The sequence below is a fragment of the Akebia trifoliata genome, chromosome 10 (assembly GCF_017979445.1).
Source record: "Akebia trifoliata isolate Shusen 1 chromosome 10, ASM1797944v1, whole genome shotgun sequence".
Taxonomy (NCBI): domain Eukaryota; kingdom Viridiplantae; phylum Streptophyta; class Magnoliopsida; order Ranunculales; family Lardizabalaceae; genus Akebia; species Akebia trifoliata.
This window is the reverse complement of record NC_141384.1, coordinates 28,728,304-28,755,652: the sequence shown is the minus strand read 5'-3', so window position 1 is coordinate 28,755,652 and position 27,349 is coordinate 28,728,304. Positions and strand designations below refer to the sequence as shown.

Below are 27,349 nucleotides of genomic sequence, written 5' to 3'. Positions count from 1 at the left end.
TTGCACACCATTACCACATTTTTAACCTACCTTAGGTAGCAAGTTAACTAAGGCTTAGTGCAAATTCTCTATTGAGGCGTGCTGCAGTGACTTCAAATTGTACCTCACATCGCACATTTTTGAGTTACTACGGGTGAAAAAGCATCTAAAGTTCACACACACACACTTCCACATCAGGAAAGTGCGATGTGAGGTACACAGTTGAGGTCACTGTAGCATTATTCTTCTCTTTTACGAAGGGAAGAGTGGAAGCTGGGCGAAAGACCCAGACACCTAATTTGGGCTCGCAAAAGGTCCAAATAATATTCCAGACTCCAAAAATACTAAAATAGACCTAATTTCCACACAATCACAGAGAGTCTCCCAAAATTTCCATCTCTCTCTCTCTCTTAATTTGCAGAATTTAAAGTAGTTCAACATAATTTGCTGAAAATCTTGGATTCTACAATGGCGAGATCCGATCAAGATGCAATCGATATGTTTATGAGCATCACTGGTGCCTCCGAAGCGGTTGCTCTGCAGAAGCTTGAGGTATTGTTTTTTGTGATTTTGGTTAATTAATTTAGGGTTTCTTGATGTTCTGCTCATTCTGTAACCAGTTTGTAGTTTTGGATTATGTTTTATAGGATTTTAGGTTTTCAAAGGTACGAATTTGGCCTGTTTGTTAATTTCTGATGTATTGTTTTATTATTATTTATCTGAATTTGGTGTTAATCTCTAAATTTAGAGTTATGTTTATTGTGTCTGTTACGAAACATCCGAATCTAAGTGGGAATGCTTTAGTTATATGAATGGATGATATTCTTGTTTGAAATTTGAGGGTTTGTTGATTGGTGGTAATAGACTTAGTGAATTCTTAGTGTTTTATTGCATCTTTTACATGAATCACGATTGTTGAGATAAGATTTGACTTGCTATGTACAGTTAATTTAACTGTACTTGCAATTAATGAATCACACTGATTCTTTTCGGTGTTTTCGCTTGTGCTAGATGACATTGAAGAGAGGATTGAGTGGTTGTTTTCATTGGATATTTGTTCATTTTTTATTGGTAAAAATGAAAATTTTATTTATTATCATATATAGAAACTATAGGGCTAGGAAGATATATGGATTTGCAAAAGAAGGTCTTGGAAATTGAGAAGAAGTTGCATAAAAAGAAAATTGATGGTGAATCGATGAGGTCTAGGATGGTATTAGAGAAAGATGATTGTGGTACATGGCTTGGTAACGAACTTGATCCAAGCAAAATTTTGAAATGTATGGAAGTACTAAAAATGTAGTATTTAATGAGGTGTAATGTTTATGTTTTAAAAATCTATATATGTTTATATAAAAATGGGTTTTATTAACATGTTCCCTAAGGGCACGCTTAACAGATGCGTTAAATACACCTTGGAAATAAGCATATGAGGATATTTTTGGTAGAATTGTTTTTTTTAGGGCTTTTTTGGTAGGAAAATAAAGTTTTGGAGTGTATTTAATGCATCTTAACCTGTGCCCTAAGGGCACACGTTAACAAAACCCTATAAAAATATAATGTTTATATCACCTATAAATAATATGATATCTATGTCAATTTGTACCATAGTTATGTACATGAGAGGTGGAAAAGTTATTTGCAGACTTGCAAGGATGAAGGAGCGAACTGTGGGCGGTTAAAGTTAGATGCATTTTTGATGATGCTAGAGACTCTTAATAAGGGACATTGAAATTAAGGAAAGGTGGATGGATAATTTTCAAAAATTACTAAATAGTAAAACTACTTGTGATATTCAGAGGTGTGAGCCTTGAGACGAGCCTCAATATGACGCGCACCAAAAAATGCATTGAGGCGGTAGGTTGAAGCATCCATACACTCGAGGCGTTATGAAGCATAAAAAAGGCGTACACCACAGTCGAGGTGTGAATGAGGCATACGTTTTTTTGCTGAGGTGTAAGCTTTTGTTGTAAATAGAAAATAATTTTTTAACTTTTTTTTATATTTCCTTTTATCTATTATTTTACACCTATGCTTCTCATACTACTAAATATGTTGTTTTTTTTTTTTTTTTTTGAAAAGTAACTAAATATGTTGTTGTATAGGTATAAATCAGAAATTTCTGCTTTTAAACCTTATTTTCTTTTTTTATTTTGATGTATTTTCTAGAACTTTGTAGCAAATTGGGAGGGTGTATGTTGTATCACGGGAGATTAGACCCCTTGTATTTGGACGTGTTTGGTTGGTCACCTCGACCGACCATCCGCATTCTTTTTTTTAATGAGAATTTTGCTCATTAAAAAAAAAACTTTGATTTGATTTTCTAATGCCATGGTGCCATTGACACACACACACACACACATATGTATATAGGGTTTTGTTAACGTGTGCCCTAAGGGCACATGTTAAGGTGTAATAAATACACTTTGGAATTTGAGGGTATTTTGGTAAAAAATAAAATTCTAAGGGAATTTTTCAGTACAAAATCCAATTTCCAAAGTGTATTTATTGCCGTATATATTATATTCCAAAGCCCTCCAGACTTATTTACAAGGCCAACAAGTAGATTGATTTTCTACTTCCATAGTGTCATTTCCTAGTTTATATAAATTATGTATATATTTTATGTTATTTATTTAAAAATTTCATGTGCAAGAGGCTTACTCCTCAAGGCACTAGAGATCCCAACGCCTTGCCTCACGCCTCATCGTTTGTAAACATTTTAGAAGTGCAAAGAACTATTAAATGCAGAGAGAACCAATGATATATAGATTCTTGAGGATTGGTGTTAGCAAGCTGGTTGTGTAAAACTAGATTAAACGTAATTGAATGAAATTTATGAGTCACACATTCTCATTATGAACTTTAGTAGAGAAAGATGGAACACTGACTAAGGCAAGAAACAACAATTTGCCTTCATGTAAGAGAGTGGACCATCAAGGCTATTTTCTTACCTAGATACAACAAAAGTTTCAATAAGAGATGAAGAATGTCTATATAATCTTGTTTGACTTTCAAAAAACACTTGGATAGTATTTAGAAAGCGAGTTTGGTGGGTAGTGAAAAAATTAATCATGAACATGGTTTAAAATATCGGAATGTATCGGTCGATACATATCGGTATCAGCCAAGATCGATACGAAACATTGACCCCAACATGGTTTCAAATGTCGTATCGATGGAATGTTTTGGTAAATGAAAAAATCAATACAGTATCGGCCGATTCATTCGATACAAACTGATACATTCTGATACATACCCAATTCATTCCCGAAACATTGAATGTTTCAGGGTCAATGTTTCGTATTGATCTTGGCTGACACCGATACGTATTGACCAATACATTATGATACATTCCAATATTTTAAACCATGGACCCTGAAACATTCAATGTTTCGGGAATGAAGAAACATTCAATCGATACGATATTTTAAACCATGTGTATAACACACCAAATAAGGGCATAGAGGCACAAAAAAGGGTGTTAAAAAACAAAATGAAAACAAAGAGGAAGAATGGAACAGCTGCTGGATTGTAGCAACCAACCTTCGATTTCTTCCTTGATCATTCTCTCAATCCCATAATAGGTCTCTTTAGAGCTTGAAGAGCTTTTATCTTGTGAGTAGAAATCCAAATTGAGATATTTGTTGGAGAAGAAGAAATGGAAAATGGGTGTAGAATGGTTATCCACACCCCAACACCATATTTACTTTCATTGTTGAAATATATTATTGTTTTCAGTTGAATGGTTGTCTGTAATGGATCAAAATTTTCATAAGTTTTCCTTTAGTTCTCGTGCTTTAGTTGGGGGTTACTTGGTGGGAAGTGGTTAGAATGTTTCACATCTAATTCTCCCCTAACTATCCATACTCTTTTTGTGCTATGCTGTCTTTGCATCTGATTGTTAATCAGGAACATGGTGGTGATCTCAATGAAGCTGTGAATGCACATTTCAGTGAAGGAGATAGAAACATGTAATCCTACTTTCAATTTTAAATTTTCTTTTAGTTTACATTGAATTACGCCTTTCATTTCTGTGAGTTCCAATATTCTTTTTAATACTATTATGTTCCCTTGCATGTCCAGCACACATCCAACAACCAATCCAACCCCCCAAAATGATTTCATGGATATAGATGATGAACCAATTCAAGTGGAATCCCGGGGACCTCGTTTGCCACTTTTCTCCTCTGGTCAGAACTTGAGTCCTTTCTCACTCCTTGACCCTGACTTTCGTAGAAATTTCTTTGAAGGAATACGTGCTACTGAGTCTCTCAGTGGAGCACCACGGGTAACACATCCAAGAGAGGTGAGGGAGATACCCATAGAGTTCAAAGATGGGAACGACCAACCTAGTCAATCTGGACATGGGCCTTCCATTGAGGACGTCACTGAATCTGCACCTGCACATGGACCTGAAACCCATGGGAATGTCATAATTGATGATGAAGACGATGAAGGTATTCCAACTGCTCCCAGTGCCCATTCTCTTGGTCAGAATGAAAGGGAAAACGGCATTGCAGGTGACATTCTTCATGAGAGACACTCTAGACCAAGTGCTCCTGAATTAGATCATGTGCCCGACTATGGTTATGATATTGAAGAGGAAATGATCCGAGCGGCCATCGAGGCTTCAAAGCGAGAGGTTGAAGGCTTACCAAATCAGCATTTTGGTGATCCCAATGTATGTGATAACAACTCCAAATATGGTATTGTTGATGCTTAGTAGAAGCCATCTATCTTGACCCATTTTCATTTCAATTTAGGACACATCTGGTTCCAGTCTTCAGCAAAGGCAGCCTCACTTAGAAGATGCTGAGCTCGCACGTGCCGTTTCATTGTCTTTAAAGGTTTTTTAATCTTTCCATTTGTCAGATATTTTAGCTTTTTTTATTTTCATATTTCTTAATCCTTGTGTCTTCATGAACTGAGTTCAGACAGCAGAGCGAGAAAAAGCATTGCGTGAGCAGGGAGGGCTAGTTGGAACTGCAGAAAAGAGAGTTATTAATCCATCTTATGTGGAAGCACTAACAAAACTGGCGGAGGCAGATAGAAGGTATTTATCTTTTGTTGCTGTTCATATCTATGTGATATAAATCGTTTGATTTTTGTGTGTGCTTATGTGTGTAGTGAGTGTGCATGTGTTTACACATTCCTCATTTTTTTATTTTGTTTTATTTATGTGGAGGCAAGGGTTTGGTTCTTTTAACAAGGGATCTTCAAGTAAATTTAAACCAGAGGCAGGAAGCACATCCGTTCAAATTGAAGTCGAAGATGTAGAAGGGCAGCCATTGGTGAGACAGAGATCCGTACGTGTCTCTTCTGGATCTGTGGAGTCTCCCAAAGAAGCTGGAGAAGTGGCAGATAGTTCGCCATCAAGTCCTGGATTACATGACATTGGTAGTCTTCCCCAACGTAATGGAGATGCTTTCCCTTCTGATGAGGTATCATCCATCCATTAAAGAAAACTTTAACACTAACCTGTAACATCAAATCCCTGAAGGGGATCAGGTTTAGTGAAATTTGTTGTTACACTAATTAACAGAGCTGCTATTGGCATCCTAACTTTTAATTATTACACCCCAAACAAAAATAAAGAAAATAAGTGAATGATTGAAAATAAGTAAAAGTTGGGGTGCCAAAGGAAGCTCTTTCGTTTTTTTTTGCTAGATTTTTATTTTTTGGGTGTATGATTTTAGGGAAAATTATGAAAAAAATCCAAAAAAAAAATTATTTATCAAAAAGAATCTAATTTTTAAAAATTAGAAAAAAGATAAAAATCTGGTCATTGAAAGACCGGTTTCTTCTCTCTCCTCTACATTTAAAAAAAAAATCGAATTTTTTTTAAAATACCAGTCATTGAAAGACCGGTTTCTTCTCTCTCTTCACTTCTCTCTCCTCTTTCTCTCTCTACATTTAAAAAAATCGAATTTTTTTAAAAATACCGGTCATTGAAAGACCGGTTTCTTCTCTCTTCACTTCTCTCTCCTCTACATTTTAAAAAAAAAGGGAAAATTATGAAAAAAATTAAAAAAAAAAAAATTTATAGTAATTATGATTCTAATATTCATAGGAATCAAACCGGAACCGATCCATTGACACCCCTAATGTTCACGAAGTTGGTCACTTTTACACATTATTTATTTAATCTTTTTTTCATCCCTTTTTCTTATTCTACAAAATATGCCATCGCTTTTTAAAGTTAACAATAAACGATGAGATGGTAGTTAAACTCTCCTAAGTCCCAACCCTTCATACATAACGGTACAAGCTAGGCTATTTGCACCCACCATTTGTGCTCATTGCATTCACTTATAACCATAGTCACAAAAATTGGTGAATTTAAAAAAAAAAAAAAAAAAAAAATCACGTTTAAAATGCGATTTGCAATTTCTCTCTTTTTTTAAACGTGGGATTTGATGTATGATAGAATTTGGTAATTCATAAATGTAGAAATATGGGATTTGATGATGATAACTTGATTTTAAGAATTTTTATTAGATATATATTTTTTCATAATTTTTATTAGACATATTAATCTTGAATGTAGAGGAGAGAGAAGTGAAGAGAGAGAAGAAACTGGTCTTTCAATGATCGGTATTTTTTAAAAAAATTTGATTTTTTTTTTTAAATGTAGAGAGAGAAAGAGGAGAGAGAAGTGAAGAGAGAAGAAACCGGTCTTTCAATGACCGGATTTTTATCTTTTTTCTAATTTTTCAAAAATTAGATTCTTTTTGATAAATAAATTTTTTTTTGGATTTGTTTCATAATTTTCCCATGATTTTATATGAGCTTAATCATAATTGTAAACAACTACTGAAATTGTTTGAATATTTTGTAATGTTGAGATTATAATTTGAGCCGAACCTTTGTAATGTTTGAAGAGTGTGTTATAATCTTTAATTGGAGTGTGATAAATAATTTAAGAAATTGGGGTGTAATAAGTAAAAGTCGGGTTACCAATAGCAACTCTCCTGATTAATTGGTTTGCATTTTTTTACTGTGATGAAGTGGGGAGGCATATCTTCAGAGGAGCACGATGAAGCAGTTATGCTTGAGGCGGCACTTTTTGGTGGAATTCCTGAAGGGCCTGCATATGGTTTTACATTCCCACCTCATCAGCTTTCAGATAGAAACATGGGTCCCTATCCTCGACGTGTCCCTGGTCCTGCATCACCCGCTCTTGAAGCTCAGCGACTGCTACGAGAACAGCAGGTATGCCCTTCATTTAAGTAACCATCGAATGACTATAGTCATTGTCTGTGACACTATTAATGCTAGATCTAAGCTTGCAGGATGACGAGTATCTTGCATCACTCCAAGCTGACAGAGAAAAAGAATTAAAGGCCATGGAGGAAGCTGAAGCTTGTCGCTTAAAAGAAAAAGCTGCCAGAGAAGCTGCTCTGGAAGAAGAAAGATTGAAGGAGGAACAATCTCGCAAGAAATTAATGGAGGAAGAGGTAATATCGATTGAATTCCTGCTGTTATGAATAGAGTTGAGATGAGTTCTTACATAATAAATAGAACTTTTGATTTTATGATTGGTTCTATGTGTTTCCCTATCATAACATTGATACAAATCTCATGTATTTGAAACAAAGCTTGAGACTAGTTCAATAATGTTCCTTCTCCAGTTTCAACTCTACAGTTGTTTACTTTTTTGCAATGTGTATTTATCTGCTGACTCTTGTTTGTTAAAAACAAAAAAACAAAAATTTGTTTGTGCGAATATAAGATTTTATGATGTCAGTGATTCCACTTCATTTATTTTCTCTCCTGAATTGATAACGTAGCCATGCAGCATGAAATGTTCATTTTAATATGTTCTCAGGATAATGTATACTAATGGATTTGACACGCATGTATTTCCATGGCTAAGAGTACCTAATAGGTGATTTTGTGAGGAATTTCTTTAAGCTGACAACATTTCAAAAGAAAGAAATGTATGCTCTTACCAAAAGAAAGATACGCTCTTATAATAGTTTGTTACATGTGTGAATAACAACAAGAACAATGGTAACAATGACTTTGGATGTTTTTCCTAGTTTTATTTAGTTTTGGTTTGTTTGAATTAGTTATGATTATGTCATAATATTTTTTATCTCGTTTTAATAATAGTTTATATGACCCCTATTGACTTGTGTTACTTATCATAAACAAGATTAAGACTAGCTTAGCCTTAATTATCCAATTTATGATGTGTACTTATTCTAACTTATTGACATATTATATGTGTACAATAGCCATCTTCATTTTCCTCGACTGGAAAGAAAAAACTCCTTGTAATAAGAAAATTGCAACTAAAATCATATAGACTGTGTTCCTGATGTTTGACTAAATTCATTACTGATGGTAGGAGATTGAGAGACAGTTAGCTGCAAAAGAAGCTCGTCTTCCTCAAGAACCGGCTTTAGCTGACGAAAATGGTGTAACTCTTCTTGTTCGGATGCCAGATGGCAGCCGCCGTGGCCGCCGCTTTCTGAAGTCTGACAAACTCCAGGTTTATCTTCTAAACAGTACATCCTTCTATTTGCATATTTTATCGACTTAATCTCATTGTGTCTTGCATATGCAGTCTCTTTTTGACTTCATAGATGTGGGAAGAGGGGTTAAGCCTGGCACCTATAGACTGGTAATTTTTCTTCTATCTACCTTGATCTGCATTTTGTTAGAACCATCTTATAGAATTTTACTATAAAAGAAGAATAGAGTTTCTTTGTGGTTTGAATTATCATGGGATTACAGATAATAGTTGTGATTGTAAAAGTGAATTGAGGTGGTGGTAAGGTATGTATAGCCTCTCAATATTTCTAACTCTTGTTGCTTAATTTCCGTGCTGGACAGGTAAGACCATACCCCCGACGTGCTTTCAGCGATGGCGAGAGCAAACTGTCTTTGAGTGAAGTAGGTTTGACTAGTAAACAAGAAGCTTTGTTCCTAGAATTGATTTAACAAATCCTCTCATTTAAAGTTGCAGCAGAACATACATACCTGAAGGTTTGGTTTAGATATAAAGAATATATTGTTGAAGTGTGGGAGTTAATTTCAGCTTTTGTGGTATTTGATTGGAATACCTTAGAATATATTAGCAGAAACAGAGAGAAGGATGGACGAGGGAACAGTAATGAACTTGAAACAAATCTTTCAGTAACTCCCCATATATTAGTTTAGCATTTTTTAAAATTCGTGGTGGCGTTTGATTGGTTAATGGTTGGATTATACATATCGGTTAATTGTTTGAAATGAAAAGTGTCCAACTGCAATGACCTCTGTGTGTTGAAATCCGGACTGAAGCAGAAGTTGGTCTGGTTCAAATATAACAGGGTTTCTCTTGAAGAATTAGAGAGAAAAAAAAAAAAAATTTTGTGTAAAAATACATGCATTTATAAACGTCTGTGCTACATGTGAATTGGTTCCACAAAATGGAATTAGGGTCTAAGCCTAATTAATTTGTCAATTTTGTTTGTTTGTTTGTTTATTGATTTTAAGACTTTAAACATTGTCTTGTTAAGTTATTCTATATTTTCCTTAAATTTTCTAGAGTTTTAAGACATTTTAAGCATGAAACATTGATTTAGTTCTTACCTTTGAATTAAACAAAACTTTTTATTCTAAAAAATTCAAATAGTTAATGTATCTGTAAATGATACATTAACTAGGTAATGTAGCATAGATCATAGTTTTATACCTTGGAAACTCAAAAGAGTCGGAACAACTCACAAGTCGACTTGGATGACTTAAAACAAAAATAATGTTTTAAGTTTATAAATATTTAAGAATAAATAATGATATTTATTTCTTACTCTCCACAAAATAGTAAATATTAGTAAGCTGCAAATCATTAACTAATGCAAATAATGTTCTGAAATCAATTTTAGTGATGCTTAGCGGTTACACAATGTAAATGATTTGCACGAATCACCTCAATTCTTAAGAAATATTCGCAAGAGAGATTTCCATATGCATTGCAAAACATTGTAGCATTTGCATTTAAAGCAGGACCATCCACTACAGTGAAAGGTTGGGGAGTGTAACAATATGTTTTGTTTTTTAAAGAAAAAAATATTTTTCAATTTTTTTTTAAAAAATAAAGCCAGTGATCCTGTACTGAGGTAGCAACATAAATTTCAACTGACCTAACATGAACAAAAGTTTAGATAACTGAAGTTATATTTACTTGCATTCCAAGGCAAAGTCAACACATCCACTCTAAAATTTTCTCTACTTTATAAGACTCTCCTCACCTTCATCCACCACAAACAGGAGAAGAGAGAGAGAGTCTAGTTTCAATGATAAATTACTTGTTAAAGTTTAATAAATGAGTGATTAGTCTATTAGATTACCCTTAATAAAACTGAGATGGGTGTTGTCTAATCCATTTATAAGTCAAAAATGGAATTAGATTGGTTAGGTGAAAGGACATGATAAAACCTTATTTTATACACATATCAATCATTCACGAGTCTGCATCAACTTGTGCCTTATGAGTCACTCTATCTCATTCTCACCACATTATACTTAAATCATAGTCATCCATTCGATTACCCTATCTTAATTCTTCATTAGAACCTTGTCCTATACCCTTTATTTAACATATACGATTCGAGTTCAAGGTTGCTTCATCCATCAATAAAGAAAGAAAAGGTACAAAAACTTTTAAGAATTTGTTAGGGCGACTTATGAGCTTTTATTGATTATTACTACTTGATTGTCAATCAATTGGTAATTCCAGGGTAAGCTACCTGGTTCGAATTCGGATTTGAGGTTCGTGGTTTATCACTTTAGCTTGGTTTGCTTGTCACATATATATAATTCAAGGATACAAGTTATAAGTAAAATCACAATATTTAAAAAAAAATCCAAGTTAAATATAATTAAATTAATTCAAAATTTTAATATAAACAATGAAAAAAAAAAAAAAAAAACTAATAAATTGATTTGGTTCATCGAATTTTATGTTTTGGTTCGCTAACCCCAACTAAAATTTGATGGTTTCGTGGTTCGCTTGCTTTTACAAATCCAATATGAACCGCACTGCAAACTAGTTCATTTCGTATTAGTTCGTGGTTTTGACTAGTAGCAACGAATTGGATAACATAGGTTCAACTACTACCACAATAACAAAGGTTTATTCTAAAGATATGGGGTTAACTAAACGAATGATCTTCCTTTATTTCATTTTGTCCAAACTCATGATTTCTCTTATTGAAAATGAATTTATATCTATTTTCAGAATCTATATTCACGTTAGGCCCAACCGAAATGTAATAATGAAATTAATCTTCTAAATAGTGGATCCCTTAATATTTCCTAAAGGTTATTTGATTATCAAGCTGTTTGGGGTTTGATAGCCATAGGCCCTCTCTAAAGGAGAATCAAAAAAAGAAATCCAAGAAATTAGGTACTCCAACCAAAGGATAGAAATGTTTGAGACATCATTATCATCATAGCCTCATCCCAAAGTTTTGGGATCCATACACGCTCCTCCATTCCTATTTAACTTAAATATTTAATCTAATTGAAGCCTTAATCAACTTAAATCATATTTGTTAATGACTTTTTTTCTTTTAGGAAGGTAGGAAAAAAAAAAAAAAACCAAATCTTTAACATTGATCAATATTAACTTATAAGGGTAAAGTTGTCTTTTCCTTAAAAGGGGGCCATATCCATCGACCGCCTCTCAACAGTTCTATCTAGTATCTATAGCATCCATTGGCATATATCATTTTTTATTTATTTTTAATCATGATAATCTGACTTACCCATGTGGCATACTCAATCGACACCTTTGACGTGACATGTTCAAGAACGGTAGATCTGCACTCCTCAAGATATAGAATTACACTCCTCCATAAAAGTGCAATGCTGTATCTCGAGGAGTGCAAATCTATAATTTTTGAACATGTCACATAAAAGGTGTTAATTGAGTATAACACGTGGTTAAGTCAAATTATCACAACTCTTTTTTTTTTTTTTTCTTTCTAAAGTCTTTGTTAAAAAAGAATAGAGTTGTTAAAAAAGAATAGAGTTGCCATTCGCAATCCAACTTTTACTTATTACACCCAAATTAAAGATTAAAACACACTCTTCAAACATTACAAAGGTTAGGCTCAATTATAATCTTCACATTACAAAATATAATAAATTCAAATAATTGTAGTAGTTGTTTACACTTATGAATAGGCTCAAAGGGCTATAACAAGTAAATTTTAGGGTGTCAATAGCACACTGTACAGATTAATTTCTCTAACTAATTTCCTCCACATTTGCTGAAAAGCCCTTTTTTTTACTATACGATTTGCAGGGTAGTTGCTTAGTTGCAGGTCTGATGAAATTAAAAGGATGGAAAGAAGGGAATGAGGAAAGAAAGATCAGAATTTATTTATTGACTATTCAGTCCCTTCCCACCTCCAACTCATGCAGTTGGGTCCCTGTTCACCACCCTACGCTTTACTAGACGTGTTTTGTCCCACATGGGTTAGAAGTTTTGGAATAGACTGATTTTTGGTGAGGATGATTTCTATGGTGAGGAGATCATCCTCACCAAAAATCAGCCCATTCCAAAATTTCTAATCCTATAAAAAATGATTTACAAAAAATGGACGGTTCACGATTTTTCAACTTGTAAACATGGGACTAGAAATTTCGGAATGGGCTGATTTTTGATGAGGAGGATCTTCTAATCGTAGAGATCATCCTCATCAAAAATCGACCCATTCTAAAATTTCTAACCCATATAGGACAAAATACATGTTTGATAAAACGTAGGGTAAAGTGTAGGGTGTTGAACATTTTCCCATGCAGTTATCATCAAAGACAAAATAGTACAAAAGTTTCACCTAATATACTATTCCTGTGTGAACAGAAAATATTGATTTTTCGGAAGTGACACGTGGCACACATGCAGATGATAAGAAACAATCATTTCATGGGCCCATGTAAGAGGACTTTATTTTATATGAAATGACCACCCTCCAGTTTTTGACATTCTATTGATTTGGAGTACACAAGAATCTAGTCTGTTCTTCTCTGTTTTTTAGAAAAAAAAAAAAGAGTTGTTAATGGCACCCTAACTTTTATATATTATATCTCAATTAAAAATAAAGAAAATAATTGAATGGTTGAAAATAAGTAAAAGTTCCGGTGCTAATAGTTTTTGTTATTACCGTAAATGTGTTTAGCATTTTATATGAGCCTAATCGGAATTGTTCACAATTGCTGAAATCATTTGAATGAGTGTTATAATTTCTTTTTAACATTGAGATATAATAATTTGACCAAACTTTGTAATGTTTGAATGGTGTGTTTCAATCTTTATTGGGGTATGAAATAATTTAAGTCATTGAAGTGTAATAAGTAAAAGTTGGGATGCCAATAGCAGCTCTCAAAGGAAATTCTTTGGATCCAATGAAAGGATTTTCTTATTATAGAGGAGGAGGAGGAGGGGGGGATGGTGGTTCACAAACTGTGACGCCAAATTTCTTGGGGTTTATGTAGAAATGATATTTATGTAATCAAGTCGAAATATATATTCATAACTTAACCCCAAGTGGTTGGCCTAGTGGCAAGCCGAGCCTTGACAAACTCCTTGGGAAGGATAGGTCAAGTGTTCGAAACCCCACAAAGCAATGAATTTCTTGGGGTCACCCTCTAGGGTTTAGTTGACTCTTGACTCAACTAGTTGAATGAAGGATTTTTCGAGGGGGTGGTGCGTGTGACCATGGGATTAGTCTTATCCAAAGGGTGGGGCTACCAGAGAAGCCGAAAAAAAAAAAAAAAAAAGAACTTTGACCTATATATTTTGGGTTTGAGAGAAAATGGATTTGAGGAGAGAGATGGGGGGGTGGGGGGGACTGTAACTTTGTGATCATTTATTTGTGCTAGTAAAGAAGATTGATTCCCTTAAGTTTGTATTTTCTATTTTATTTCATATTTCTCAATAAGGCCTTGACACCCTTTGATTTTCATCAAGAATCTCATAACTTTGTTCCAAGAATTTGGGGTCAACTAAACGAATCATATCCCTTTAATTCTACAATGTCCAAAGCCACGCATTAGTTATTTCACACATGTTTTCGTTGTTTCCATCAACGTTATTGCTGCTCTTCTCGAACCTTCAACTTGAATATTTGTTTTGACTTGGACTTACCTTGTCTTCCATTGCTACATCCTTCATCTTGGTTATACTCGAGATATACCATTTTAGAGTGACGTCAAAAGATTGGACCTCATATTGCATATCTTGACGTGAAAGTGGATGAGAGCCATAGATGCATTTTCACTTGTATCTCGAGGAAAGCATCTATGGTTCACACACTTTCACATCTGGTCAGGGCATGTGATGTGAGGTCTAATCTTGAGGTCACTTCAGCATTACTCTTTTATTTTATTGTTGATCGGAAAATTAAGATCAACAAAGCACTAAAATTTTTGAGTCCAAATTAAGAAAACTTGACCCACCTCGATTCATTGGTGTACCCACAACTGAATTAAAAAGCTAAGATGAGAGTTTGAACAAATCATATTTAAAAGAATTGTGAAACAAAAAATGAAAAGAGACCAACAGATTAAAACATAAAACAAATTCTAAGCTGTATTAGTGTCTTCTTGTTCATGGCCAGAACTTGGAGCAGTCCAATATAACTTCTCTGCAAGTAAAAGCTTCTCCCTCTTATGGGGTCCATCTTCATGATCAGCTATACGACTATCCCATTTCAATCCATTTGTGATGCTTTTAATCTTCAACAAAACATCAACATCGTCTCTGAATATTACAGTACCTTCGGGACGTAAAATTCTATCCATTTCCAATAGAATATCTTCCATTTCACAGCTGAAACACAAGTGTAGTACAAACGATCATCGAAAAGATCAATTATATTGATTAGTACTTTTTTGAGAAAACTCTTTAATTGATTTACCTGTCTTTGTAAAGGCTAAACACTGAATCCACATGTATGAGATCATACGTCCTCGGATAAGTAGACATGGCCTCACACCTACAACATAGCAAATCATGTTGGATATGTAAGAAACTATAGAGCTTAAATCTTTTACGAACCACTTTGGGTACTAAATTTAGTGTAAAACGTACCAATTTTGGTATGTCCCGATCAACCCACGTTCGTAAATGACTCCTAAGGTGTTGATCTTTGCTTCAGTGGGGACGACATTCATGACCCACAATGGATCATCGACAAGTGCAGCAGCGAATCCTCCCAAATATGCATTCATATCTAACAAGTTACGGTACCTTCCTTTTTGTCCTAGCTGATTGATCACCGCCTCGTAATAATTTATTCTTCTCTTCCAAAGCTCTGTATCTTCTTTGAAGATCTTCTCATTAATTCCCTCGACGCTTCCACTACTAATTCTTGGTGGGGTTGAAGTCAATCTCTCGGGCCATTTCGCCAATTTTCCACCCGCGATTTCTTTTATGTCGAACACATTAGGCAGAGGAGTTATACAAGTCTCCAATCCGGTGTACCTGAAAATGTAATCTAATTGAAATTTAAACAAAATCCAAATTACAAGAAGAATCAATATAGAAGTAAAATTATTTCGTTTTTAGCTTACCAAGCCTTATCGGGATCTTGTGATGCTTGACAGAACTTTGGGTTCTTAATGACCCTTCTATTGAGTTTACAATGAATGTGATTAGTGGGTTTTTGCCAAATTGCAATATCATTCACTTCTTTGACTTTCTTCCAACATAGGCTCTTGGCTAGAGACTCGATCCTTGATTGTTCACTCTGTAGATCTTCTCGAGTTCTTTCCCAACCTTTCCAATGTCGCTTCCAATGGATCGGTGGACCCGACAAAATCCAATACCCACCAGGGCGTAGAATTCGATCGACTTCAATGAGGTATTGCCCATCTGTTTTACACAAACACATTTGTTAAAAATTGATTCTCATGCACGTAAAACTCACAAAGAGTTGTAATTATTGTAAATTTGATTTGATGATCACCATATTGTTCCCAAGGAATAAGACATCGAGAGCAATGGGCCATGTCGAAGACTCTCGATGGGTATGGAAGCCTTTTAGAAGCGAGAACTCCGATCAATGCTGGCACTCCTCGTTCGAGGGCGAATTGAACTTGTGCTTCGTGGGTATCTCTTGGTGCAAATGACATGGTTAAGATGTTTCGCGATAGAAGGTAAGCACCCCAACTTGCTACCTATAAGATCAAAAAGACCACACCTTCAAATCCATTGTAACAGTTTGAATCATAGAACCGAAGTCGAGATTCGGGAAAATTCGATAAGAGAAAAGTTTGGAAAACATCAGAAAATAAAAATAAAAAATCCTACTACTTAACATAATATAAAGCAAAATGACAAATTTTAGAATTTTCAAAGCTTTATGAATAAAATGGGATTAAATTGTCGATTCAAAGAATCATGAATTAATCGCGACATTTTAAAAAAAAATCAAAGAATTTTTCATATGGGTTGAAGAAGTTGGAGCAAAATTTGATCCAATTGGGTGATCATGACCATCCAATTTACTAAATTTTCTGTACTGTTGATCAAAAATGGAAAACCCAAGAATACCCTTGGATCTAATGGTCAAATTTATTTGATACAAGATAAAAAAGGACAATTATTTCCTCCAAATTGGAAAAAAATTTCCAATTTAGGAGGGGAAAGGTATTTATCAAGTCCCACTTTGAGTTCAAAATTTGAACCACTTGGGTGATCATAAACATCTGATTTACTACATTTTCTGGCATTTTCATCCAATATCATCGAAAATCGAAAAATACCCATGGATCGGATGGTTAAGATAATTTGATCAGACTAATGTTTGACTTAAAAAATCTCCAAAAAGGTTCAAACCTTTCCAAGGACTATGAAACCTTGTTTAACTAGGAAGACATACTCCTCAGGCTGATAGCAACACACTTCAAACCCAAATCTCAGTCTGATCTCTTACTTGCTAAAAATATATAAAAAATAAAAAATAAAAATATTATTTCTCCTGATTTCTCGTGATCTTTTTGTCTAATCCTATCAACCTAATTTATTACCAAAAAAAAATCATCATTTCCACCAAATCAAAATTTCCATAAAATCGAAAAATAGATTTAAAAAAAATTAAAATTAAAATCAATTCTGGTTCATCTAAGCCGGAACATTTGTAGCTCCGACCGATTTATCTAAAATGAGCCAAAATTAAGATATAATAAAATAAATTTCAAAGATTTCTAAAAATCCCTAAATTTTACTCCTTTTTTTTTATTCACCGAACCGGCCGGTTCAGTTCATGAACCCGCCCATCCTGTTTTTTAAAAGGGAAGCAATTGAGTTGGTAGAGATTGATGGATTACTCACCCCACAACCAGTATCTATGGCGGTTCGAATAGACCCATCTCTAAGATTTATCATCTTGTCAATATCATCGATATACGCATCAGCGCCATTAGGAAACATGGTCCCACCACCAGGAAATCTGAATCGATCACCTTCATATATGATCCAATTCTGAACCGCTTTCTCAACCGTTAGATGTTTGTGAGGTACGTTCGCATACCACACCAAATCACGACTCTGGGGCCACGGATACGGGTTCTTGTACCCAAACGGAGCGGGTACCCGACACTTCAATATCTCCTTCTTCTCGGGACAATGTCTCTCTCTGTATTTCAATCTCTCTCTATCAAACTTCAACGATCTCTTCTCGTCTTCACATGGGGTGTACTCACTGTACTTCGCGGCGCACGGAGGAAAATACTTCGTATTCATGATTGGTGACGTGGGTACTTCATCTCCTGCAGCATGGTGGGTCGAGAAATCAAGAACGTTGGATTTTGAGCTATGGGTTGTGTTTTTTGTAGGATTAGAATAACATTTGATTTGATGATCAAGTGTGGTGGTGGGGTTTCGATCTATGGTGGGGCCACTACTATGTTGCCACACACCGATGCAGTAGAAGATAGAGCAAAGAACGATGACTAGAGCGATTAAGAAGAGATTGATCTTCTTCAAATAGGGACAGAGATACTTGGTTGTACCGTAATACGATGGGTTGTGAAGCGCCATAGCCAACTACCACAGTTTCTCTCTCTCTCACAGTCACACATACAAACAGAGACTTGAAGGGTTTTTAAAGGTTGAGAAAGGAGGGATTAAAGAGAGGTTGGTCTTGATGTTGGTTGATCATGTGAGTAGTGAAGATGAAACGGTGGTAAAATATAATGGTAGGAGGGAGAGCACTAGAACAGGCTGGTGTTCATGTGGAGATCGATGTGGGGAAGGAGAAGAGAGAGGGGAGGATGGAAGTGGAGAAGAAGTGGGGGTATTATAAGATTTTTGCAGGTTTACCTAATTGGGATAATCTGGTCTTAGGTGGGACTTCGGCCAGAACGCTTTTGATCCTTTTTTTTGTTTTTGTTTTTATTTTCTTTATAATTTATAATTTTAGTTTTTATAAAATAAACTTAAATATAAAAAAATTATGTTGGAGGTTGTAGTGGGGAAAATAAGGATGTCGTGAGGTTGCTTCTGGAGGAGTTAATTACAATTAATATCTTCTTATCTGTCACAAATCATAATTTTAACTGTAAATCTCCCCTGTGGGACCAGGGAGTAGTTGGGGTTTTATTTTTATTTTTAAGGGTTTATAGGGAATGGAAAGATGTTACTGTAAGGATTAATAGTCAAAACTCGAACACTTGACTCAACTCGGGTATTTATAGAATGGGATCGACTCAAATTTTAGACAAGAATAATGATTTTTGTCTCTCCACTCTAACCTACTCTTCCATACTCTTCTGACGTGGCATGTGTTAGAATCATATATTTTTCATCGGGATACACAATTGCATGTATTTATAGAACATTACAATTATGTATTTCGAGGAAAATCTATGGTTCTAACACATATCACATCAAGTGAGTATGAGGGGAAGGGGAGTCAGAAAATCACGAATCTTTGAACAAAGGTTGATTCCAAAGATTTGGGCCGACTAAATGAGTCATGTTCCTCTCTTCCATTGTGTTATGAACTAGAAGGTGGCTATGCAAACGCACATGTAAAAGAACTTATTTATACTTAAAACTGTTAATTGAAGGGTGATTTGAAAATTACATAATAAAAAAATAATTTTATAATTTTAAAAATTAAACAATGTGATTTTCAGATTTTGTGATAATACAATTTCAATGTTTTAGATTTCGATCAAAATGACTCTGATCATATAAAATTTCAACGTTAAAGTGGAGATATTTTTGGAATCTAAATTTTAGTGTCAAATCGCTTCTACTCCACCTTCTCTCATTATAATAGTAAATATGAGTCTTTTTTTTTTTTTACCCTTTTGAAAGTTATCTTTCTTCATTATCTCTATCAACATCTTTTTTGATTTTCTCTCAATCTTTTTGGATTTTCTCTCAATCTTTTAAGATTTTCAACAATATTTATTCTAATTACCTTTGTAATAGGTATTTGTTGATCATATCCAAATCATTTAAGCAGATTTTATTTTAATTTATCACTGGTTAGAATTGTCTGATTCGTTTCTAATTTTTATCTTTTGATAATATTTTTGCCCTCCAATGCAAACAGTAGATCACGGTTCTAAATCATTGTTATCTACTCAATACTGATTTCTTATGGACAGAGAGAGAAGAAGTTTGAAAAATTCTGATTTTAAAATTGAATCTAATAGAAGAAATATTATCTAAATAAAATAATTGAGGCGTGCACAAAACATTGTTCTAAAATGAAATTCGCCCTGACCACCAAGGGGGTGGCTGAATGGTAGTAACTTGGGGCCAAGGAATTTGTTTTTTCTATGGTCTCAAAATCAAATCCCACTACCCATAAAAAACCTTGGTGGCCACGCACCGCTCCATGTAGTGGGGTATAACCTGAGTGCGGGGCGTAGGGACTAGTCTCGTGAGCGCAAGCTGGCCCGGATACCCTTCGTTATAAAAAAAAAAAAAAATGAAATTCGCCCCTACTATGATACCACAGTTTGTAGGCATTCGTTCTGCAGGATTCAACAACTTATGTCATAGCACCACAGTCTGTAGGCGTTCGTTCTGCAGGATTCAACAACCCACGTATCCAACAAAAGGGTACTCTAAATTGGAACGTAAATTCGAACTTGACGATGGATCCATAGGTATTCATCTTGGGCCCCCATGTGCGTGCATGAGCCCGCCCACTATTTCTATCCGCTTTTAAAGCTATTAGAAATATAACTATTTAAGAATTGTAAATTAATTCTTCTCCTAATTGATGTGGGACTAAAATTACTCAAGGCAAAAAATAAAACTATCAATTAAACTTAAAGCAATAAAGTAAAAAGTAAAAAGTATAAAATATAAAACAAACATATGATAGAATTATCCTATGGTTAATAGATTAATTTACCATATGTGTTAAAATTAAATGAATATTAAAGGGTTTTCAAATTCTACCCTCTAAATTCCAACAATCTTGACCGAGTCGATTTCATTCAAATTCAATACAATTTTGAAGTTAAAATTACAGAACAAATCAAGAACTTGTTAGATCATATTGAAAAATTTGCTAAGTTACGTATTATGATTAATGTATTTTTATTAAAGTAGAAATATAAAAATAATCCACTCGATCACTATTTCACTCTTATATATAACCAATATCTATAGACGACTAAAGAATTTTCGCAACGAATTTCCCTATGTTTTTAGAAAAAAGTTGGTGAGAAATAGTGATCTCACTTTAAATACCATAATCCATCTTTGCAGCGAACCCCACTCTACATTTTCTAAATATAATTTAGACATCCATGATAGTTGACTTTATAGGAGAATGGGAAACGTCAACGTGAAGATTGAACGTTTTTTTTTCCTTAACAAATTATTGAAACTTTTAATCTTTAATAAAGGACCCTCAAATACCAACCTTCTAAGCTTCTCCTAAGAAATTGTTTTTTAATTTTTTAATCATAATTTAGAGCCCTTAGATCAAATATTGTTATTTATTTATTTAATTGAATTTTATAATAAAATATTAATTAACTATTGATTTTTTTTTAATATTATATTTTTATGAATATATAAATATTTTTTAAGTTTGTTAATTGACATATATTGAATCTTGTCTGTGAGACAGACCACTGACCACTGACCACTCGTCCATCCAATACATCTCGATATCAATCACCAAGCAAACAAATAAACAAGTCAAACGTATTAAACTAAATTTAAAATCATGGTTCATTTGTCTTATTGTTCAATGAGACAGCTCAAATGTATCAGAAAATTCGTTCGGGATGACTTGGTCTCGTTAATGGGAGAGACAAGATGGTAAAACGAGTTTTAAAATCATGCCCGGAACTAGGTACGAGAAGGCGGTCACTGAAAGTAAACAGTCGGTAGCTCGATCAAGGATACTTCCGTCTCAATCCCCCCAGGAGGGGTGTATGCTGCCGTTAGGGTGTGTACCAGTTGAGACAAGCCGTACTAAACTGCGACGTTGGCTCCATACGGGGGGAACGTGGTATGGATTGCCTTCAATTACTCTTGCCGAGATATTTTGATGTAGAAACTCATAGCGACTTATAAGGTCAGGATCAGGATTTTCTCAACTTTGAACACATTAAAAATAGTGAGTAATGTATGGACCTGTCTCACACCAAATTATTTTCTCTACAGCTCATTTCCCTAGTGAGATGGTGGGGGGTGTTTGTTAACTTACTAAATTAGTGAGTTTGATATTAATGTATCCAGCGATCAGAGCCACAATTTGGAAGGATTTTCTTTTAAAAGATAGATATATAAATAGGGCATGTTGTTGCTTCTCTACTTTGGTGATTTGATTCGGTGTATCGCATCACTATCTCTCTTAATGCTGCATCGATAGTAACTGTATCACACTCGGTATTGTGTAAGAGTTCGGCCATTTAAAGTCCCCCCCATGGCCTATACCGCTTTGTAACAGCTTTTTTCTTTCTTTTTTTTTGTTTTTTGTTTTTTGTTTTTTTGTTTTTACTGTGAAGAGGGGGGTATTTATGTAATTTCAAATTATTTTAGTATGGATAAATAACCGATAAGGTCCAATGAATTTAAAGACTGGTCCCGTTCAACAATAAACATTTTGGCAAAACATTTTTTAAAACATGGGTTAGAAGTTTTGGAATGGGCTGATTTTTGGTGAGGATGATCTCCTCACAGTAGAGATCATCCTCACTAAAAATCAGCCCATTCCAAAACTTCTAACCCATGTTTTAAAAAATGTTTGGTGCTGAACATTTCCCTTAAAGACTAGTTAACTTTGACGAGTCATGATGAGTTTTCTTCGGGATACACAAGGAAAAAGATTTGTGGTTCTATGCACGTGGCACGTCAACTGCATCATCACTGAGTCAATTTATAATCAGTAAAAAAAAAAAATGTCATCTCTAACTTCTTGTACAAAATATTTACATTTATGTTCGATCTTAACATTCTATTTACTTCACAACCTTTAAACATCAAGAAGATGATGAAGTTTTAGGATGGTGGCATTTAAATAATTTTTCATTAGACTATAAGAGAAAGACATAGTTCAAGGGAATTTGAAAAAATAAGTATCTCAAATATTGACCATAACAGAGAAGGATCTGTCTAAATTATCCAATTTAAAATTGGGTCCTTTGACTATGCTGACCCTTGACTCGACTCAGCTTATTTTTTCAGTAATTATGATAATAATATCTTGGTTAATTTTTGTAAAATTAAGATGAATTCAAGATGTGATATATTTTTCTATTGTTGAAAATGTGAATGGTTTTTAAGAAATTAAATATGAATAATGATGAATGCATGCGGTTGGGTACACGGTTGATGTGGCAAGGGCACATAACCGCACATCTTTTTCATGCGTATTCCGATGAAATATAATCTATGGTTCTGTGCCCTTACCTTGTCAGCCACGTATCCAACTGCGTACAAAAACCGCATGCATTCATCATGACTCATTAAATATTTATTATTTGATATAAAAGTGGCATTTTATGATTATGATATGTGTAATTACATTTTTAAAAGAGAGATAAATCCTTTTGGATTTTGGTGAATACTTGAGATTTAATGCCTTGTAGTTGAGCATATTCTTCTCTAAAAGACTAACGAAATAGTCTAAATGCCTTGCTCTGCAATATCTAGCAAAAAAACCTTTTAATTTTTCACACCAAGATCCATTTTTGAACTTCTCAAATTTATTTTTAATTTTTACATATTTAATTTTGTTTTTGACATGTTACAAAAGGTAATCGACTTTTTTTTAATCTTAAATTTCATCTTTCTTCGGTTTTTCTTGAAAATCTTATCTTGTTCTTGAGGTTTGATAATTGGTGGAGAAAAACATGAGATTCAAAATAGGGGCATTTAGGTCATTTTCTATTACTCTCATGGAAATCTGGTATCATGGATAAAATCCCTAATATTCACCAAAATCCGGGGGGCTTTGTCTAATTAATCTTCAAATCTAAAAATCCAGGCTGCCCGTAAATGTGGAATCAAATTGGGATAGAATGACTCGGCCGGTCCAGATCTGAATCGACTCGATCAAAACCCGGATTTTCAAACCACGGCCCTCGAGTTGAGTTGCAAGTTGGAAACTCAAATAACAGCTGGCAGTGTAGGATTTCCATGTCATCAATTTAAAATATTATTTGTTTTTTACCGAGAAGCTTAGCTGGCGTTAACTCCTTACACTAACGAAGGAGGGGAGCGATTGTTCTTCTCGCCTGGGGTGACAATGCAGCACAACATTGCCCACACAGGAGACACGCGTGGTTCGAGGTAGATATTACGTAAGTGGGCCCCACTTCTACATAAGAAAGGTTGTGGTGAAACCTGTACCATAATAATAAGGTACTTAAGAGCCTCTAGCCAATAGATGTTCTGAAATCAAAATTGTTAGGGGCTTGATAAGGAGTGGTGAAAATATGATGCCCCCTTTGACACACGACCCCCATTATAGAACGATAGATCATTTGCCTCGGGATACACAAGAAAAAGATTTATGGTTATGTGTATCCTAAGGGAGCATGTGTCAGAGGGAGGTGTTAGAAAATTATTATACTTTGATAAAACCTTCATTTTTAGGGTTTTATTAAGAATAGTGATGTGTGGTTTGGGTATGCAGCTGATGTGGCAAGAGCACAGACTATAGATCTTTTTCATCGGGGTACATAGAAAAGAGATGTGTTGTTCTGTGCCCTTGCCATGTCAGTTGTGTATCAAAACTACGTGCATTCATCATTGAAGGGCAACAAATACACTTTGAAAATTTGAATGTATTTTGAAATCTTAGGGAACATTTTAGCAAGACCCAGGGTGGTTTTGCTAACATATGCCCTAAAGGCACATGTTAAGATGCATTAACTACATCTTGAAAAAAAGCATTTGAGGGGTTTTTTTTTTTTTTTGAGAAAGAAAATTTTTTGAGATAGTGTGGGGTCCACACTACCTCATTGTATTATATTTCATCTTCATCCCCTTCAATAATACCACCACTTTCCAATAATAACACTTCTAATTTTACTATCTTTCCATTTTTTTCCTCTTTAACCCAAAAGAGGAAACTCTAATCTATATAAAACATAATGATAGATCCCACTCAACTACAGTTTGCGGGTTATAAATGTTCTATTCAAACTAAAGTTTTGTGGGAATATAAACATTGAGACAAAGGAGAGGAGTCCACACCATAGTAATAAAAAGCTCTATATTTTTAAAAGTCTCATTTAAAACACGTTTTGTATATTTAACAATTAAAACAATAAAAAAAAAATTCAACTTTTGCAAAAAAGTATGTTTTAATGTTTTGAACTTGACTTTTACATTATAAACACATTTTTTTCATTTTATTCTAAAGGATAAATTAAAAATAATCCATTTTTGCAAGTCTATGGTTAATTTCTACGACTTAGGATTGTTTGTGCTCTGGTTCATTATTTAGTGTAGGATTTGATGATAATGCTTTATGTTATAGCTTTTTTTTTTATTTTCTATAGTGTGTTGTTTCGCTTAACAGATATATCGATGGTTAAATATCTTTTTATCATCATGAAATATATAATTATGTGTGAGAACAAATTATCATATAGTTATTCAATAATATTTTTTCCATAAACTTAGAATAAATGTCTAATGTTTTCCTATTTTTTCTCGTTTCTTTCGATTTTTTCTCCCTGAAGTTTTCCCTTGCCGTTTTAAACTCTTACGTTGACTTAGTGACTATGGTCTACACAATCCTACTATATTGCTTTTTCTCTTCTCCCCTTTCAATTTTATTATCTTCTTCCCTTCCCCTCCCCTCCCTTCCCTTTTTCGATTACGCCCTCTAACTTTACTATCTTTTTCCTCTTTAACTTTACTATTTTTCATTCAATAGATAATTCAAATTACAATAAATAAATATGGTGATAAAATCTCTCTTAAAATTGTTTTTATTTTTATTTTTATTAAATGTATACATATATTTTTCAATCGATTTGAATTAATTTGATAGGGTTTGACTAATCTATTAATGGATGGGCTTTGACCGGACTTGGTTGAGCCCTAACCCTGTCCTAAAGAGGTGGGCTATATCTTAAACTGGTCCTACAGTCATTGTCTTTTTTGGGTGGGTCGGACTGGGTCAGGTTGGCGGGCCAACATGATGAGCTCTTGAAGATACAATGATTCCCATTACATATATATATATATGAATCAGAAGTTCAATTAATTCATTTAAGTTATATGCTTGAAGAGATGATCTATATAGATTTGTGTTCATGGGCCTTCCTTATTGACGATTCTTTGATTTTGGTCTACTTTCGGTGGTCTGCATTGAAGTTACAACTCCTCCAAATTTGAGGGTTTGGGATGTATGAGTTAACCAAATAAATATTTGGGGGCTGTTTAGTTGTGTGGATATGCTATTGAGAGGGGTAAGACGTGGGAATGATGGTGAAATAGGTTCCTAATTTAATTTGGGCTGCGTTGTTAAAGCCCAAAATGGATCCAACCAAGTTGGTCTAATTTCCTTACTTAAAGACTGGGCCAAGGCTTAGCCCAACCTTTGTTTTTAAAATTACAAGTTTTTCTATTTCCCCACCTATGTAGTATTCACTTGTGCTGCCCATTAAAGATTTTATTTTTTATTTGAAAAAAATAAGCCTCATTAACATCATTTTAAAATAGGGTATTTTAGAAATACCATCCTGTAAAATTAGTGATATTATTTTTACCCCCTTGCAAAATGCAAGATTAGGCATACCCCCCTTGACCGTCAGTCAACGTTGTATTTTCTTGATGAGTTAATGGTGAATTTAGATTTTTTTTTTTATTATAAAAAAATGCTCTTTAAATCCTTAAATTATTAAACCAAGATTTGGAAATTTTCAAAATTTCACTGTTAAATCATTAGAAAATACCGTTGACTTACAGTCAAGGGAGTTAACCTAATATCACCAATTTTACAGAGTGGTATTTCTAAAATATCCTTTAATATTGGAATCCTATATTTCCTATAAAACCATACAATGAAATTATAAGTCTTATTTTCATGCATTAAACCAAAAAAAAGTTACCCATCATTTAAGATCAGTTCAATAATGTAAATTATATTGAATTTTATTAAATCACACAATCTTTCTCACATACAGGTGCATCCTACAAGTGATTTTACTGAATAAGTGCTGAAAATCTTCAATATCTCTACAAAGATAAAATTAGGATCTTTGCATAGAGATGCTTAAATTTCGATAATTTCAATGGTAAGGTGAGTGTCACAATGTAAGGAGCGTTATAGATGGCTATGCATGAGAAAGGTTAGTATTACGATGTAAGAAGCGTTATAGATGGCAGTTTCAAGGAAGGGCGACAAGAGAAAGAGCTGATCAACTCTTGTGGGTCGAGGTTTTATTCTCTTTCTTCAACTTTGATTAGTATTTTTCATATAGAATCTCTTATCATCGATAGAACATGATGCATTTTGCATCTTTTCTAAGGGATAATAGTTGAAAATTTTCCTTTGCATCATGTTAGTTGAGATCGAACCCATCTCTAGAGGTTTTAATTATAGTTTATAGAAATGATTATTGTGTTGTTATAATAGCCATCGTAACATTAGTCCTCTCTTTTTGTTACACAATTTATTTAGGGTGATTTAGATGTCCATTCCACATTTTGGTGAATATTATAGATACCATGTGTTTGAAACTGATGGCATGCCCTTTTAACCTTGATTTGCGTTTGTAGACAAATTAAAATGGCCTAAAATACCATTGTCTTCGATCTGTAGCAAAAAACCCTAGATTTTCTACTCAAAACCAGTCATCTTTTCAATCTTTTGTGTAAAAAATTTTATTGTCATCTTCAACCTTAAAATTCTATCTATTT

At 34.1% G+C, this 27,349-nt stretch overlaps 2 protein-coding genes across 5 annotated transcripts; one reads left to right on the top strand and one right to left on the bottom strand.

The window, feature by feature from the left end:
• Positions 1–215: 215 nt before the first annotated feature.
• Positions 216–9,202, top strand: SAY1 (Ubiquitin-like superfamily protein). Of its 4 annotated transcripts, none has more exons than XM_086455731.1 (12): positions 216–531; positions 3,892–3,953; positions 4,066–4,439; positions 4,503–4,663; positions 4,746–4,829; positions 4,917–5,035; positions 5,168–5,423; positions 6,991–7,194; positions 7,275–7,439; positions 8,336–8,479; positions 8,555–8,611; positions 8,824–9,202. In XM_086455731.1, the coding sequence occupies exons 1-12, from the start codon at positions 448–450 to the stop codon at positions 8,929–8,931; spliced, it is 1,818 nt and encodes a 605-aa protein (XP_086311857.1). In that variant the 5' UTR covers positions 216–447; the 3' UTR covers positions 8,932–9,202. The 4 variants fall into 4 exon arrangements, with proteins under 4 accessions (XP_086311857.1, XP_086311855.1, XP_086311858.1 ...); XM_086455732.1 differs by adding an exon at positions 1,779–1,902 and having other exon boundaries at positions 221–531; positions 4,066–4,663; XM_086455733.1 differs by adding an exon at positions 1,779–1,933 and having other exon boundaries at positions 221–531; positions 4,066–4,663.
• Positions 9,203–14,443: 5,241 nt separating this feature from the next.
• On the bottom strand, positions 14,444–18,335 carry LOC147393631 (putative methyltransferase PMT16). Its single transcript, XM_086456745.1, has 6 exons — positions 17,318–18,335; positions 15,951–16,161; positions 15,556–15,856; positions 15,074–15,466; positions 14,901–14,978; positions 14,444–14,812 (listed from the first exon to the last, which is right to left on the bottom strand). The coding sequence occupies exons 1-6, from the start codon at positions 18,023–18,025 to the stop codon at positions 14,566–14,568; spliced, it is 1,938 nt and encodes a 645-aa protein (XP_086312871.1). The 5' UTR covers positions 18,026–18,335; the 3' UTR covers positions 14,444–14,565.
• Between the last annotated feature and the right edge of the window lie 9,014 nt (positions 18,336–27,349).